Source organism: Pezoporus flaviventris, unplaced genomic scaffold (assembly GCF_033815535.1).
Source record: "Pezoporus flaviventris isolate CSIRO_AGI_PZ_B2104156 unplaced genomic scaffold, CSIRO_AGI_Pfla_v1 ptg000029l, whole genome shotgun sequence".
In the NCBI taxonomy this organism is placed as follows: Eukaryota; Metazoa; Chordata; class Aves; order Psittaciformes; family Psittacidae; genus Pezoporus; species Pezoporus flaviventris.
This window is the reverse complement of record NW_026892577.1, coordinates 8,252,516-8,269,681: the sequence shown is the minus strand read 5'-3', so window position 1 is coordinate 8,269,681 and position 17,166 is coordinate 8,252,516. Positions and strand designations below refer to the sequence as shown.

The window sequence follows — 17,166 nt, the reverse complement described above, 5'->3', positions numbered from 1 at the left end:
CTGAAATTGGGTGTTTCTCCCTTAGCACCAAGTTTGCCTTGGAGGCTTCTGGGGGAAAAAAAGAAAAAAACCCAAACAAACAAGCAAAAAAGAATTGTTAAAGTTTAGGACCCACCGCTCCGGGTCTTGGCTTGAAACCTCTTGGTGATCCACAAGCCTTTTGGAAGTCCTCTGTCCAGACTACCTTGGTTGCATTTCCTTTCCTTGGGTTCTGGACTGTGGCCTGAGGTTGCTCTGTATGGGGAACACCACATGGGAAGGTTGGTCCCCTCACTCCATCCTGTATCCTGCTAAGCCTGGATGTCCAGGTTTGCTGATAAATAGCTACTTAAAAGCTTTTAATAGCTATCAGATCTCTCCTTAGTGAACAGGTGAGATCAGTATTGACTACAGTGGGGCTTCCAACTTAGACAGTAGTTTCATAAAGAGACTTCTTCTCTTTTCTGCCAGGTTATTTCACAGGCCACAATCTTAGCGCATCACATTCCCTCCTTTAATTGCCCTTCCCCTTGCTCCCTCTCAGCAGTAGCTATGACTCCCAGGCTGCTTTAGTGAATACTCCCATATATTTTAGGGACATCCCCAGGTGGAATCTAAGGTTTGGTTAAGCTGATGAAATTGTGCAAATAAGGGATCTCAGTTACAACTATGTCTCACTCCTGCATAAGTCGAAACAGCTGTAAACTTTAATTCCTCTAAAGTAGGTCCATGTCCTTATTTGCAGGGGTCCTGTACTGTACCTCTGGTCTGGTCCTGCAGAATTGTCACCCCACAGGTTAAACTGAGCCATGCCTGAGCAATGCCTAAGCAATGCCAGCTTTACCTGAACACATACCCAGGCTGAAACACCCCTGCTCCATCCCAACCCTTTATCTGTAGTCAGGGTAACAGAGGACGTATAAGCATGAGTGAACGTGTTACTGATCTCAGTATGCCCCCTTGAAGTCTATTCAATTTAGGTCCTGTGAAAGCCTGCTTTGCAAATTTTCAACCACAGAGGCCTGTAGGAGATATCAGCCTGAGGGCAAACCCAGCTGTCCATTGCTGAGATCTCAGGTTTTGCTCAGTATCCCTGGGAATCAGCCAGGCTAGCATTGCTGCTGGCAATAAGGTCTGGCACAGCACAAAGGCCAGAGCAGTCAAAACATCATAGCTTTTAGATATGACTTACCAAATCACCCGCTCACCTCCATGTTCCAGGTGAGGGTGGCTGAAGTCCTCCTGGATGTGGGGTTTAGACCCGCAACTACATCAGCCCCAGCAAAATAAATTAAATTGCCTTATAGTGCAAGTTAAGTGCTGGCAGGATTTTTAAGAAGGGGAAGGGATCTACACAGAGCAACTAGGAGAGAGAAAAAGCCTAAAATTGTTCCCCTCCCTTTCATCACATGGCAGTGAGGGAAAGGGAAGAGTAAGCAAAGTTTCCTGTAGCAAAACTAATGTTGCAGCAGAAGAGGACAGGGGAAGGAGTGTGCAGGAATATGGGAAGGCGGGAGGCTGAGAAAAGGGTTAGCCAATTATAAGTCAGAGTCTGACCAGCTGTGGGATGCTGCAAGTTATTTACCTATGGGCTGGACTTCCAACTTCTCATCTACTAGTTGCTCAGGGCTCATCAGCTCACTTTGAGGGATATTAGGTATGCTTTCCCTCTGACTGACTGGACTGACCATCTCTTGATCTTTTTCATTCTGCATCTGTGCATATATATTAAGGCCAGGAATCTTCCTAAAACATTAACAGAAACCATCATTGTGGGGTACTCTGGCATATGATGTAGCATCAGCTTTTACAAACCAAGAAACAAATCACTGCAAAAAAGAAAACCCAACAAAACCCAAATACCTCACTGAAAGGCAGCAATGGGGAGAAGGAAATGGCTCAGGGAGGGTCATACCTTTTGAACTTGTAGATTACAAAGACAGCTAGTCCCACAAAAACGACGGAGAGGAGCATCAGCATAGCTGAACCACTGTGACTGGGAGTGAGGTCCACAAGGGGAGCTGCAAGAGAGGGAGAGAAGGTTACAGCCACCCCCAGACTTCAGCAAAAAGTTTCTGCCTCCAGAAACAGCTCATCCTCCCCTTATTGCAATTGTAGCATCTGCGCAGATGTCTCCAGGGCTTCTCTCCCTTTCTAATCCACCTGGGAAGAAACCTGGGCATTTGCAGTGCTCAATCTATCCCTTCACGTGAAGTCCCATAGCTTTCTCCTTAGAGGCCTCTCTCCTCTGGCCTGAAAGGACTGACTGAACCATACTCTCCTACACTGCAGACAGTCCCCCACGGTAGTTGCAAATAAGGTCATTTGGGTACCAAACCCAGCATTTTCTGGACTATCCTGGAGCTGCCTGTGGGCTAACTTGTCATGTTGACTTTCTGTTTTGCTTAGAGCTAGTTTGGGTAGCTCCCAATGGATAGTGAATAATGAGCAACTGATGCCTCAGTTGTAATGAAGCAACAATGCTCACCAAATGTATTGTTCTCTGCTCAGTCCTGCTCCTTCCCAAGCAGAAGTGTAGCGCCCTTCACAGACACTGCCTCAGCATCCATGCGTTACCATGGGAAGCTCTTCTCACATCTCTGACATTTTAAGTTTCTTCCTTTATCTCTTTCCTATTCTTCTGAACACATTCTACTCTTTCTCTCGGTGCCCTGCTTTCTCTTCTAGAAGTCTTCCATGCAAGAGTGTGCAGAGTTTCAAGTTAAAAAACCACCACCAAAACCAACCCTAATCAAGCAAAAGTTTCTCTGTGCTTCTCCTTAGTTTTGCTCACCACGTTTTCATAGCTGCTTGCTAAATAAGGCCACATAAGACAGCCAGGATCATGGTTTTCCCAGAAATACAAAGTAAATAGTATTAAAAGAGAGTTTCCATCACTCACACACACACACAAACTGAAAGGCATCTAGCATCCCAAAAGGACACATATAGGTCCAGTGGTCTCAGTTGTTCATGCAGACAGTAATAGCACATACTGTAGTCAGATATACAGCTGTAGCTGTGACGTTATACAGGGCTAATGTTCACAGTAGATACAGCATCACTGACTGTCTTTATCTGGCATCACACACAGAACAAGGGGTAGGTAGTGTCTTCCTCTGCAAGGCAGTGAAAGTTAACTTGAACCATACCCATCATGCACATCCTCTTTCTCTCTCCCACTTCACATGCACTGAACAGACTCATCCTAAAACAGAGCCAGAAGACACAAGAAAACGCACACACAGGCAATACTCAGCCACACACATCACATACACATTTTCAGCTGTCACACTCAGCCTGATAAAGCCAAAAGAGAAAAGACTCCTCCTTCCCACATCAAGCAGGTTATCCTCAGGAAGGTGAGGAACTGGGATTAAAAGATCTATTAATAGGAATTCCTCACAAACCTCTACTCTATCCTCCTTTGCGTCTGTATTTTGGGGGTCTCTGCAGTTCTGTGGGATGACAAATTGGCTATCTGACCGACTCAGACTCAGCATCGATGTTCTTGTTATGATGCTGTACTGAGAGCCCAGTAATAAACAGCTATTTAACTGCTTTGTGAGGAATATTAGCATATTTTACTCTGCCTTAGAATTGAGGCTGTTGTCTGTTGGGTTGGGGACGTTGTTGTTGCTTGAGTTTTTTCATGAGAAGGAATAAACATCATGAGTGAATTGTAATCAGTTGCCCACAATTGCTGTAAATTAATCCACCCTTCAGTGTGGCCTGAACAAAGTAGAAGGAGGTGTGAAATGTGCTGAGGCCAATGCCTGTCATTCTTTTGCGCTCTAGGGAAGGCACATGCTCACATACAACTCACACCACACAGAGTTTCATTTCTACAGGTTCTGCTTGAATACCCACACCGAGCTAGTTTACATAACTGCACTTTTGTTCAGAGAGGCATGGGGACATAAATGTAGGCATATGTATACATACATGTGTGCTTACAAAAACAAATGCTGAGCTTTTCTGTTTAGTCAGCTTCAGCCCAGAGTTCAATACAGAGTCACAGTGAAAAGGCTCAGAAAGAAGGGATACCATGGATCAGAACAGAACCTCTGCATCATGTGCTTCCCCCTGGATCACATTTTCTAGAGATTCCTCCTAGCATTGGCTTGTGTTCCAGGTTTCCCTGCTTTATTTCTTTCTTTTTTTTTTATAAAATTGGATTTCAAAAGGACAATTCTTCCTTGTCAACCAAAACAATAGTTTTCAGCAGTGATCTAAAACTCTCTTTTGGTGTTTTGTCAAATTCTAAACTATTCCCAAGTTGTGATGTTGTGAAATTGGGCCTTTTATTTAGACAGGGAACTAAGTCATGACCTCTGCAGATGGATAAGGACCCATACTTCCTCAAAGACCTTACAGTAGCTGCTCTCTGGGCTTTTAAATGTCTAGTTTGGCAGTTCAGACTCATTTTGAATTCTTACTGAATCATATTTCTGCAAGAGACAAAATCCTGTAGTGTTCCTATAGGACATTGTGAAGCCTGTTTACAGCAACCACTCATATCTCACCAGTGGCTTCGAAGACAAATACAACAAAACCCACCTACACAAATGTGTGCTTGCATCTATTATGGCTAAAAAGTACTCGTTCCTGGGATGTGTGTAAATACAAACAAAAACATGCATTTCTGGTTAGCAGAAAGAGCATGTCTAAGCCAAGCACCCTCTGCAGGTAACGCTGTATCTGAAGCTCACATTAAGATGCTTTTAGATATGTTTCCTTTATGAGATGGCCACTGAGCATTTTCTAAAAGTACATATAGAATCACTGGTTATTGTTGAAAATTCATGTGGACAGACACCAGCTTGGGCAGACCTGTTTACACCATAAAAAGCCATTTTGCTAGTATAAGGAAACTGAGGCTTTTAATTTGAAAGCTAAGAAAAGAAGATGATACCAACTGATCAGAATTATCAGCAGGTCCTGGGAAAAGGAATTCCTGGGAATAGATTTGTTAGAATCATACACTGGTTTCGGTTGGAAAGGACCTTAAAGATCATCTAGTTCCAACCCTCCTGTCATTGGCAGGGGCACCTTCCACTAGACCAGGTTGCTCGAAGCCCCATCCAACCTGGCTTTGAATACTGCCAGGGATGGACATCAACATCTTCTCTGGGCAACCTGTTCCAGTGCTTCACCACCCTCCTATCTCTTGTAATAAATCCTACCTCTTGTTAAATAGGGCCTGTGCTGTTAAATGAGGGTTTAGCATACAGAATAGACAGAGACTCTTGTAATTAAATATCAGGACTTTGGAGATGGTTCATTTTAATATAGGATTAGTTGAAGTCCAAACTTCCTAATCTTATGTTTGCGCAATATGTAAATTGATTCTAGTCTTTCAGATTGCTGAACAGCTCCTGAAATGTGCTTAGTGGCTTAGAATGTTTGTTGACTCTAAAATATCTGAATAAATCCAGGGCTAGCTGGTAACCTTTGCACTGTGCGATCCAGGCTGAATATGCTGTGGTACTACTCAGCTGTTGAATATTTCAGAGGCAGCCCAGAAGTATGCATTTCTACTGATACTTATACTGCATTTCCATCAACAGAAGCAAATTCTTGCACATCAGTAAGCAAAAGGATTAGTTGTAAATGCAAAGCCACTATATCTTTTTGTCATGATAAAGAAAGGGGAGGTGGAGCAGGCATTTTAATGTCTGCCCATACACTGATCTGTTATTGCAATATAAAAATAAGAAATGTTTAAAATAAAGCTGGTAGCACACTACTACCATCAAGGAGTATATTGGTGGCTGTGATAGATGCAACAAAGGGTGTACACAGAAAGAGGATACTGACCTGTTGTTAAATGGGCAGCATGGACAAGGATTCGAACTCCTGGCTTCAACTCAAAATGGACCAGGTTTTGGTTCAGTTTCTGAATCAGTCTTTCTGACATCTGGAAAAAAGGAGAAAATAAGAAATGTATTTGTTTCTTGATCATTGTTTTGAATTGCCAGTAGGTGGTAGGGAATGAAGCTGAAAGCAAAGCAAAGATTTTGCAGAGGCACCAGACTTTCCGAGCACAATTTCCTATCACCTTACAGAGAGGGAGTTTGTGAAAGCTGAACATCTGCACTATCTCTCGAGCAGTTTGCGTACAGTTAGCAATGACTGATAGCAACAAGATGCCCTGTCACACCTCTGGAAGAGCATCCCAGCAGCAAAAGGAACTGAGTCCCAGAGGACTCATTATGCCCCCAAGTACAAGTATCTGCAGGACCAGCCAGCATCAGCACATAGGTGAATTACATTTACTATTCAAGCAAAGAGAAGCATTTCGATTGGTAGCACTCATCCACTCATTACAAATAACATTTTGATTGTTGAATGGCCAGTTCCATGATCTTAGAGCATGTTCATAACACGTGATACACCTGAATCAAAAAGTCCTTACCCCACCTTGCACCTTAATTTCAAGTCCTAAAAATAAATTTAATTTCATGAAGCTGTGAGTTCAAACCAGCTGCTCCCTAATCTGTAAGCATGTACCAAACCCAGCTCAAATCTGAAAACATTTACTGACTACATAGTGTGGCTTAAACAAAACCCATGTTCCGTCTATTCGTATGGGTCACGCACAGAGAGAACATGCTCTTACATTCTCTCTTTCATGGGAGAGACATTCTACAGAGCTTTTAGATCATTAGATTATTTTACCATAACTCCGATGACAAGAGCTTTAGCAGAAATGAAGCAGGCTACTCCTCCTTAAAGAACACAACAGAAAAGATAAGCATTTGCTGAGACAAGACCCTATGAAATCTGTATTTGCACAGTGAGGAAGCCAACTTTGGTCCAATCTGTTGGTAAACATTCATATTTTTAAGTCAGTTTGCCACAATATTCACAGAGCCACTATCTCCATATCACTTTTAATTGCATCCAAGGAGTTCTAGGCATGTTGCCATTAAAAGCAAAAAGTCCAGACACATGAATCAAGGAATGGAAGCCTATAGACATGGAGTTGGAAATTTGTTGTGTTTCTTTTGTATGTTCATTTGTTAGATGTTTCATCTATTTCATATTTTCTTACAGCAGTGACCAATTTTCCAGTTGAACATAGCCACTGTTCTGCATGTTGCTTTATTAGGGAAAAGTGGTGGGAAAACTGCAAAGAAAAACCACTGGCACCCCATAACCCTTATTATGCAGTTGCTGACAACATGCTCTTATACCCATACCAAGATCAAGAGAAACTGTATACTAGCGCTCACCGCTTAATTTAATTTGTTTTAAATAAATTCTTATTCCATCTTGAAGATTAATGAAAGATTGTCAGAAAAAAAGAACATTCCAATAATTTTTACACCATCTTTTTCATGTTCTTCATTTTTGTCTGGTTGAATTATTTCAGTAAATGCTACCCAGATATGATTAGATGTTCTCAGGCTATCATTCATCAGAGTATGAGATTTATCTGCCCTTTTCATTTTTTTTTTTAACATTCTTAATGGCTCTTTCAATACTCTTGGCTTATGCACTTCATTTCTGGCTGCTGATCACTTGAATAGGTGCCTTTGGTACAATATCAATTTGGCAATAACTCTTACAGGCATTTTATTTATATTTTTTAATACATCTCTTTAAAGTTTACAATTTTTTTTATGGGTGCCAGAATAAGCAGTAAATATATTTCTTCCAATAGCAAGAAAAAAGTACCACCTGCTTACAAAGAGCCATCTGCTGAGCTCAGAGCAGCAGGGACAGTGACACAAAGATGAGCAGTACATGAAGAAAGCCTGGGAAGCAAATTATATCCCTCTTTAAGAATTTTAGCATATTAATAACCAAGACTGACGAATATAATGAGTGCTTCATTTCTAAAACTGGAGCAAAAGATGCAGATCAACATGCCATAACCCAGGTACGTTAATGGCTTGTGGAAATAAAGGGAAAAGTATTCTGGCCATTTCCAGTCCCAAACATGACCTCCATACCCCTGCAAGAACTATGTTCCTTTCTGCTCTGAGGTCCTGAGGCTGCTGGGGGAACTGAGCCTCTGAAAAAAAGCCACCACAGGACAGTAAACTGAAGAAAAAAGCCAACCACATTGTGCCATTCCTCTTCAAAACATTGTGATAGCTACAAAAAATGGTCAGGGAAATAGTAGTGGCAATAACCATGCATGATACCTTCTAGACAAAAAGAGGCTTAACGTGATGTATAACTCAGAATGCAGCTAGCAAATACTGCTATCTAGTATTGGAGAATGGTTTCATCAAGGATTTGGACAAGAAACGGAAGCATAGCAGAAGCTTGAGAAAGTCAGCACGAGAAGGGACCATAGACTTTGTTGGGCACCAATGACATGAAGGAACATTGAGATCTCACCTTGCCTGCTAGAGGACTCCCGCAGTGCAGAGTGGAAAGGGCAAAACAATAGCACTGTTTATAGTAATGCTTTACAGTCAGGTAATTGCTAAGCTGCACTGTTTACATTACAGCTGAGAGGTGCTGTGGAAACCTCCCAGCAGGTGAATTGAGCATGTGAAAGAAAGCTCAACCAACATTCTTGTCTGTCGAGCTGGTGACAAAGAATAATAGGAAGGAGAGCGGCAGTAAGAGTGGTAGCAAGAAAAAGGAAGAAAGGCAGAGAGAAACAATCACAACTGAAGCTTATTATTACGGTATTGCATTGTTACCTCATCATGAATAAGGACTTCATTGTACTATACCCTATACAAATGCAACTCAGAATAAAATTATTTCTGCCTGAAACCATCATTATCTCATCAGAAGCCTGAAATAGCCGTCACTGTTCCAGGACTATCTGCGAAGTGTCAAAACAGGAAGCAATTGCTCATGCTTCTGAGAGTATACAGCAGATTTCCTTGGCTCAATTAATTATATGCTCTCCCAGTGGCTTTTCTGGGTGCAGCTTTCTTGCCTGAGTCTTTATGGAATCTGAACAAGTAAAAAAATGAGTAACAGACTGAGGCTTTCAAAAGTGCCAGAAGTTCTTGCGAGATTCAGACATCTGCCTTCCTCAGGCAGCTCTGGAGATTCCCGACACACACTTCTGAGGGAAGAACAGATGCATTCCAACATGTTTTTAAAATGTTTGCTTGCTTGGTACAATATTTTCATTTTGCTTTATGTGGAAAGTCTGATTCTCTTTGAAATAGACATATAGATAGTAGAGAGAGAGGGAGAAAAATTCACTTCTGTACTTCTAAAAATATCTGAAATAGAAACCATACACAATGGTTTACAAACATCATTATTTGAAGTCAACAAGCAGGTTACACACAGCTAAAGGGCCACTGTGATTGTACACTGCTCTCCAAAGCTGAACCTGACAATGTTTCTGGTCCTCACATGGTCCTGAGGGGATCTGTGAACTGTAGATCACTTATGACACTCACTTCGAGACTGGAGAAGTGCCTCTTTGGCTTTTCTTGTTGTATCAAGTCTATGTCTAACTCAGTTATCAGACTTTAACCAAGAGTGGTTCTGACTCACTGAATTTGTTTACAACATAAAGCGTCTCTGAAGTAAATCCCCACACAAAGCCTGATCTTAGTCACTGAGATAATGAAAAGGTTTCAATGGCAAACATTTTGGGTCCTGTGCTTCCCTTTATTTCTGCATTCAAAGCAGTACCATGGATGCATTTTTGTTTAAAAAGCAAGTAAGGAAATATCAAAATACTTTGGCCTGTTTAAAAAATAGCTGTGTAATGGTTGAACAGCTAGACCTTCAATTAGGGAGCAGGCTGGCCTCAGGCCTGTCCCTGTTTCTCTCTCACTCCTGGAGATGCAACTAACTCAGCTGAAGACTAAACTTCTCAGAATAGCAACCTCCTCATTTATAGTCTTCAAGTGTCTCCCTTGTGAAAATAATTAGCTTTCAGAATTAGTTTTGGTCCTTAACTGAGCCTCATTGACTTTATCTGCTTCATTTGCAGAATTAAGCATGATGTGCAAAAATAATTCAGTAACAGAAACCATTCTTCATGTACCATTTTTCATCAAAGGACACATAATGAATAATAATAACAGACAATTTGTGAAGAAAAAAAAAAAAGAGATTCCAATTTAAAAATGGAACAAAACAAAAATTAATTTGGCTTCTCTTAGCATTTTGTCAGAATCAGGACTTTGAAAGAACCATGTGCACCAAGAAGCAGAATTATCACACAGAAGGTCATTTCCCATACCCTTATTGAATTTTGAAACCTCTGGTGTAAATTGGTTTAGACTAATTGAATGTGATTCAACTGTGCCAGTATGTACCAGCTCGGAATCTAGATAATTTTATAGATACTGTGCAAGCATCTCAACTGATGACTGTTACACTTCAACTCATTGAGTAAATCAATAAACAACTAAGGAAAGAATTATGCACATTGATTGGTAGGAAGCAACTTGAACTGACATTAAAAAAGTGAATCAGGAGTCAGGGCAAATGCGAATTACTTTAAATTGTGCCACTCACCCTGCATATCTTGTTTACTTTATATGAGACCTCCAGAGCTTGCTTGCTTAGCACTGAAAAGAGCATAATCACTGACTTAGGGGGTCCATCAGGAATTTCTTGAGATCTTTTAAGACAGATATTAAATTCAAGTTGCCATTAGTATCCAGAGATACTGTGAGAGCACAAAGCAAAAGACGTTCCCATGTTACTTTGGGGCAAGACCTGACCAGAAGATATAAACCTGGACGTAAAAGCCAGGATCCATTGTAAATGAGCAAAGGTGACCAGAAGGAGACTTGAGAATCAAGGGCTGCTCCATACACTGAGCAAAAGATGAGAAGGCAAGAGGGCTGATAGCCATACAGCAGGAGTTAACTCAAAGATATTAAGACAAGCTATATAGACAGCTTCTTCTACAGCACATAAGCAGCTGATCAAAAACAGCTGGCTAACGAAAAGATCCCTTGGTACAAGGTCTTCTGGTTCATATTATTTCATTCTTTCCACGCCTGCCTTTAGTTCTTAAAGACTGTCTCAACCTTCCCTAAGCACCCAGTGGAAGATGGTCTGCATACAAAGGTACAGATGTTAAAAAAATCTCTCACTAGTAAACACTAGATGATTTACCCCTCTGCCTGGAATTTAATTTCCATGACAGATTGGCACCATTTTCTGTTAAGATTTGAAAGCATTAACTGTCATGATCTTGTTGCTAAAATATTTAGATGACAGGCATATCTGAAATACATCAGAGGAAAGAAAAGTAGTGAAAGTAAATATGCTAAAATACTCAAGCTTAGGAGAGTGAGTGAAAAGAATACATACAGAAAAAAAAGATAGAAGCTCCATAAGCTATAATGAAGCAGAAGTTAAAACTAAATCTGCTTTAAGGAAAGAATCCTAAGATGCATACACATACAGGCTTCCTGAATGCCACTCTCCACAGTGTTAAATTCACCAGAGGTATCTCATCTCGGTTCATCACTGTCCATTTGATATTCAGTTATTCATGTCATTTTCCATCTCTTTGGGTGGATACAGATACTGGCCACAGCTGCAAAATCTTGAGCACACCTGGCTACAAATCAGCTTGTGTTGCTCTTTGCTAAAGACTCCATCATGCTTGCTACTTTGCTGGTAGCTCTTCCCAGAGAAAAGATTAATGGCTTCAAATGCCATTAACTAGTTGCTCCTACTTCTATTTTGCATGCTGCTTTTACAGTTATTTTGCATAGTAAAAGCATGTAAATGGAGAATTAAAGGGAAACACAAGAAAACATGGAAACCTTGATTTGGTGTGAAAGCATCACTTTAGAATTCTCATGTATCTTCTGCTTACATCTCATTTGACTAACAGCAGACATGTTTGCTATGTTTGACAAAAAGACCCCACTAAAAAACAAGAAGAAGACAACTTGTGAAAAGTATAAATAAGATAGGCCTTCAGAATCTTCCTATTGAGTAAAACTGTGCACTGAAATAAACTGAGTATGAATCTGTGTATTTGTATCACTGCCCTCTACTGAATTTTAAGAATATATTCTTACGCATTAATTTTGAATTGGATTAGTACTATAAATTACTCAAAAATTACTTGAAATGCAATTAATTAGAGGTTTGTCCTTCCCTGAAGAGAAAGAATTCAGTGCTTTTGAAGCAGTGGATCTGAGTTCTGTAATCATCCTGTCCATAAAGGTGATGTAAAAATTGCATGCCAGCCCAGGTGGCCAATGGCAATCTGGGTAGCTGTTTCTCTAAGATTTGGCATATTTTAATGGTGTTGCAGTGACAACACGCAAATCAAACACCAGCATTTTACAACTCCCAATTATTTCTACATTTTTAAGCAGGTAGGTACACTGTCTTCAGTTACTGTGAAACCAAGCAGGGGAACCAAGTGTACACCATAGTGTGTCCCTTGACTCTGTTCTGGTACCTGGCATGCGAATATGGTGGATTCAAGGCTGTATCCCTATACCCAGATCATATGATGACATGCATACGTGCGGAGTTTAGGAGGCTCTAGTAAGAGGGGAAAAGAGGGAGGTGTCTATAGAATAATCCATTCTCCTGATAAATCCATGCCTACAGTGTGCATGGTGGGTTTTCTGTCCTTCTGTGGTATTTCATTCAGCTTAACCAACGTTGATTTTGACAATGAGCTAGGTTTTCCCTCCCTCGAGTATTGATACAAGGGATTTTGCAGAATAGAAACATTAATTTCTGCAACTCCTTTCCACCTGGTTTATTCTGACTGCACATTTTCCAGGGACAGAAACTATTTGTCACTTTGTCTCTGGATAGGCTCGCCAGGTTTGTGTCAGGTTTGGAGAGTAACTTCTACATACGATACACCATCATGAAAAAAAGACCTATATAATTAAGTGTTTCCTGAAGAAATCTTATTCTATTGCAGTGTTTGTGCAAACTAGTTCCATTTTTGTTCCTGTGTAGTTTAAAGTAATTAGAAAAAAATCATACAGAAATATAACTCCTTTGGGTGTGCACCTGCAAACCCACAAACTCATATACATGCTTTTGAATAGCTTGTTGCGTGCTTATGAGCACAAAACAGATTTCTGTTCCTACTAGAAGAGAACATTACACATTACAAAGTACCTAAGAAGCAAAATAAATTGCCATCAGCAAAAGCATCTGCTCTCAGTACTCATCCCAGTGACTTCAGGCATAGGGAGAAGTTTCTCTGAAACACTTTGGGAAAGGGATAGTGAAGGATCACAGGACAAATGGATGACAAAACAGTGACAGTAACAGAATATGCTTCAAAGCTGAGGCCAAAGACACCTTTTGAGGCCCTCCTTAAGCCCTTCCCAGTGAAAATAATGCCATTTTCTATCGAAGTAATTAGGAAGTGGAAGGAAGGAGCTGCAAACTAGTAAGAAAAACATTCTGATCATCCTGATGGGAGCAGGGGAGATACTTCTCCATAAGAAACAGTGAGCTGCAAATGGGAAATAGTTTCTCTCTCTTCAAAGGTTACCATTTGGACCCTGCAGGATGCCAGAGAAGTTTCTGGAGTCCCACTGAAAATTACATTTCTTTCTTGTCCATAAAAAGGGCCATGAGACCACTGTCAGGGCTTCCTTTCTGCACAGCCACAGAGACTTCATTTGTAGAGGGGGAAGAAAGAAAGGGGCAAAGACAGGGAGCAACTGGCAAAATACAATAAGCTGCTGAGTGCCGGAGAGGGGCAGGGTCAGCTGTAAATTTGAAAGTTTATGGACTGGCTTCCTTGCCAATTTGTGATGGAGGAAAGGAGAAGGGGGATGAAGAAGAAAAGGGAGAAAAGATTTTGCAGATCAGTAAATCTCCATTTTTTTTGTTTAGTACATGGGTGGTGAAAATCGCAGAGGAAAGTCATTTGTCAATAAAAGACAATGGCTAAGGATGCTGAGCAGGGGAAAGCTTAAGGATACAGTTACCTAGTGGTTTGAGGCCCACAGTTAAGTTAACAGGGCTTTAGACCACTACAAGAGGCAGCAGCAACAGGCAGTAACAGGTCAGGCAGATGAAAAGGCTATGAGAAGACAAGAATACAAAAAAAAAGAAGAAAATACTGTTGATACATGCACTGATGGGAAGACTTCATTGATCCAGAAATTGAGAGACAAATCCAAAGAGAAATGCTACACCCCTTGCGCCATCCAGTGGAGCAGCTGGCATCCAGTAACTGAGGATTTCACTGTAGCACCGAGGCTGTTATTTGTGAGCTGATGACACCCTCTACCCCAATACTTATATAGTCCATACCAACATGGATACTCAGGGATAGTTATCTTTGCACCTGGAATATGAGGTAACAAACTGAGAGATAGTCCAGTATTTTTGCACAGCACAGTGTTTTATCTTTAAGCCATGCTTGGCCCACCTGGTTGGCAGGATCTTTTGTGTCTGCAGGGTGATATACTACTCCTCCAGTTGTCACAACCTACCTCAGCCTTGCACAAAGAAAACAATCTATAGTGGCTGAACCCCACTACAGTAACATTAAGAGGGGAGATGGATAATCCACCCCCATCCCTGTGCATTAAAGTAACAAAGTTCAATCTGCCCAGGCCTACCACTCAGCTTTGTCCTTCAGTGCTTTCTAGACTCTTCACAGCCTCATAAACTTTGCCTTATGAGGCTACTTCAGTTCATGTTGGCAGAAGTCATGTCCTATATCCTTCCTGCCTTCTTCCTACTTCCAGGAAGTAGAATGAAACTTCTAAGGACATGACATCATACAAATGTATACCAATTTAATATTACTTAAGAGAACCCAAATAGGAGTCTCACCTCCTAAATACAGCTCCAAAACCTTTTTCCAGTGTTTGAAGAAAAAATCCCTATTGAAATAATACAAAGCAAAATAAAACAAAACCCTAAAAAAAAATCCCAGAGGATGGAGCATGTATCACAGTCATTGTTTAGACCCCAGTGAATCAGATACATTTGTACCACAATTATTTTTTCCATCCTCTCTTATAAATCCCCAAAAAGGCTATTTCACAAATGCATAAATACAATTCCCCATGTAATAGACACAATACCTGCTCTAGGTCTGCTGATGCTCTTTTATTTTCTTCTGTGGCATCTCGATATGGTAAAATGAAGAGTTCAGCAGATGTGGGTAGACCAGGGAGCACTGCGACCAGAATATGCTTGCTTGAAATACCTGTTGCCTGATACATAGACAAATAATCGTCAGATAAACGTTGGGGATGGCACTGAATGATGAGAGCTTCTTTGCTAAGGCATCACAGTACTCATACAAATGGTGTAGGGTATATCTGGTACAACAGGGAAAATCTTGTTAAAATCTACTGCAGGTAAAATGTCAGGGATTCATGATTTCCTGATCTAAGCTATTTTATCATTCTCCAGTAAAATATGCAGGGTCCTAAGGCAACAGTGATAATAAGGCATGCTATAAGGAGCTCATAATTAACAGTTGCATCTGGTATGATTTGCTTTGTCTAAATTTAGCTATTTTAAAGTTACCTGAGTATACCAAGTTAGTCCCCAAGGTTGTTCATTTAGTCAGCTGTAAGAAACCATATATTACTGGGCAAGAATATGTGGGCAGAGCTGCATTTTAGAGGTATGATTAGCCAAAACATCTTAAAAGCTTTGCGGAGACTCAGGGAGAGAGAAGATGATGAATCAAGTTTGAATCCCAAAAGCCAAAGACATTCTTAATAGTTCACATCCTGGGTCAATTCCACAAGTTAATGGGGACCATTTTATTATTTTTTAAGTGTTAAAGATTGTATTAATCTGCAAATTTTTATTTTTTTCTCTCGTTGGCTGAAAATCTTAAGTAAGCAGTTAAAACTCAAAGCTCTTCAACATAAATTAGCCAAAATTCAGAAAAAAAGTACCCCACAGGCATCCCTACCAGGGTCAGGTCTGGTTGTGTGTTTCAGCTGTTGCTACCATTACATTACAGAACCAGGCTGCAGAGTTATTCTACAGAAAGGAGCTAGTTTAGCCTTCAGGAAGTTTTGTGAGTTGAAAGGAGGAGAAACAGTTTGCTCAGTCTTCCTCCACTGACTCTTTGTATTGTGGATTATCTGTTTCCAAGTGCTGAATTTAGACCAGTTTTAAAGGAAAAGAAAGAGTGCTCTCAGATATAAGACAGACCACAGCAGCTGGATGCAACACAGATATTCCCCTGCAGTCAGGACTTGCAGCCCTCTCAGACATTAACTGGACCTAAACCTCATGAATCCTTCTCCCTAGTGGTTCAAAAGCAAAGTCTTGGAGCAGCTGCCCATTGAAGGAAATGATGGATGGAGGACAAGGAGGCAGCAAACCTGATTACAAATCACCATTACCTGAGCTTGGTCTGTGGCCATCCCATGTGTGACTGCTGACAGTGCAGGGAATACCCTGTGGAGCTATGAAAAGGGAACCCTTCTCTTCCACAGCACACCAAGGAAAAGCATGTAGTGTTGCTGTTGTTGGCTTGGGTTTTTTCTAATGTGGATGTAGAAGAAATATAACATGAAGGTTTCATACATTCTTTTCAGGTATTCTGTGAAGCCAGGGCTTGCATTATTTGTGCTTGCCTAACAGGTTGTTCCAAGATGTCAAGAAAAAGACACAGTACTACCAGTTTAAAAAGTCTTCCTTTTCAGAGGCTGGGAATGATTTTTAGGTTTTTTTGGTCTGGAAGCTTTTCAGCTGATCTACTCAGTTCATTTGTGTATTCATCAAAAGTGGGAGACAAGACTCAGAAAGTCAATGATGTGAGCAAATAATAATGATCGTAATACAAAATAGGATATTTTGTGCTAATATGAAATCATCCTTACACACAGAGATTTTAGTAGAGAACTGTAATTTCTTATGCAGAATTTTTATCCAAGTCTATGGTACTTTGTAATAAGAATGTAATACTTTAATAAAAGTTCATAAAAATTCTATAACACAGCTATAATTTCCTATTGAATTATTTAGTTATTCAACTCATTTTTATACAGTTTACTTAATTGCTGTAAAAATCTATTGGTTTTATCTTTAATTTTTACAGGAACTTCTCACAAAGGCTTGTTTAAGCTGAATCATTTAGCTATATAGAGGGATAATTAGCTATCAATTTTATTTTTTTACTCCAACAACAAAAAGGCTGTTTTCACTGTTCTGCTTTTTGAATGTAGACCTGATACTGTAGTTTTATATTTTTTTTGCTTGATTTTGTTTTATTGAGTTTATGTTCCGAAAATTCATCCTGAAGAT

The 17,166-nt window shown here is 40.4% G+C and overlaps 1 protein-coding gene across 4 annotated transcripts in view; it reads right to left on the bottom strand.

Annotated features, from left to right (window-relative positions):
* SORCS1 (sortilin related VPS10 domain containing receptor 1) overlaps window positions 1-17,166 on the bottom strand; it is a 294,481-nt gene that overhangs the window by 3,223 nt on the left and 274,092 nt on the right. The window contains exons 23-27 of one of the 4 annotated variants that reach the window (XM_061458807.1): window positions 14,976-15,107; window positions 5,800-5,899; window positions 1,895-2,000; window positions 1,565-1,725; window positions 116-234 (exon numbers count right to left, since the gene is read on the bottom strand). In XM_061458807.1, coding sequence (XP_061314791.1) covers window positions 116-234; window positions 1,565-1,725; window positions 1,895-2,000; window positions 5,800-5,899; window positions 14,976-15,107 — 618 coding nt within the window. The remainder of the gene's footprint in view (window positions 1-115; window positions 235-1,564; window positions 1,726-1,894; window positions 2,001-5,799; window positions 5,900-14,975; window positions 15,108-17,166) is intronic. The other 3 variants (XM_061458811.1, XM_061458808.1, XM_061458809.1) reach the window with 3 other exon arrangements.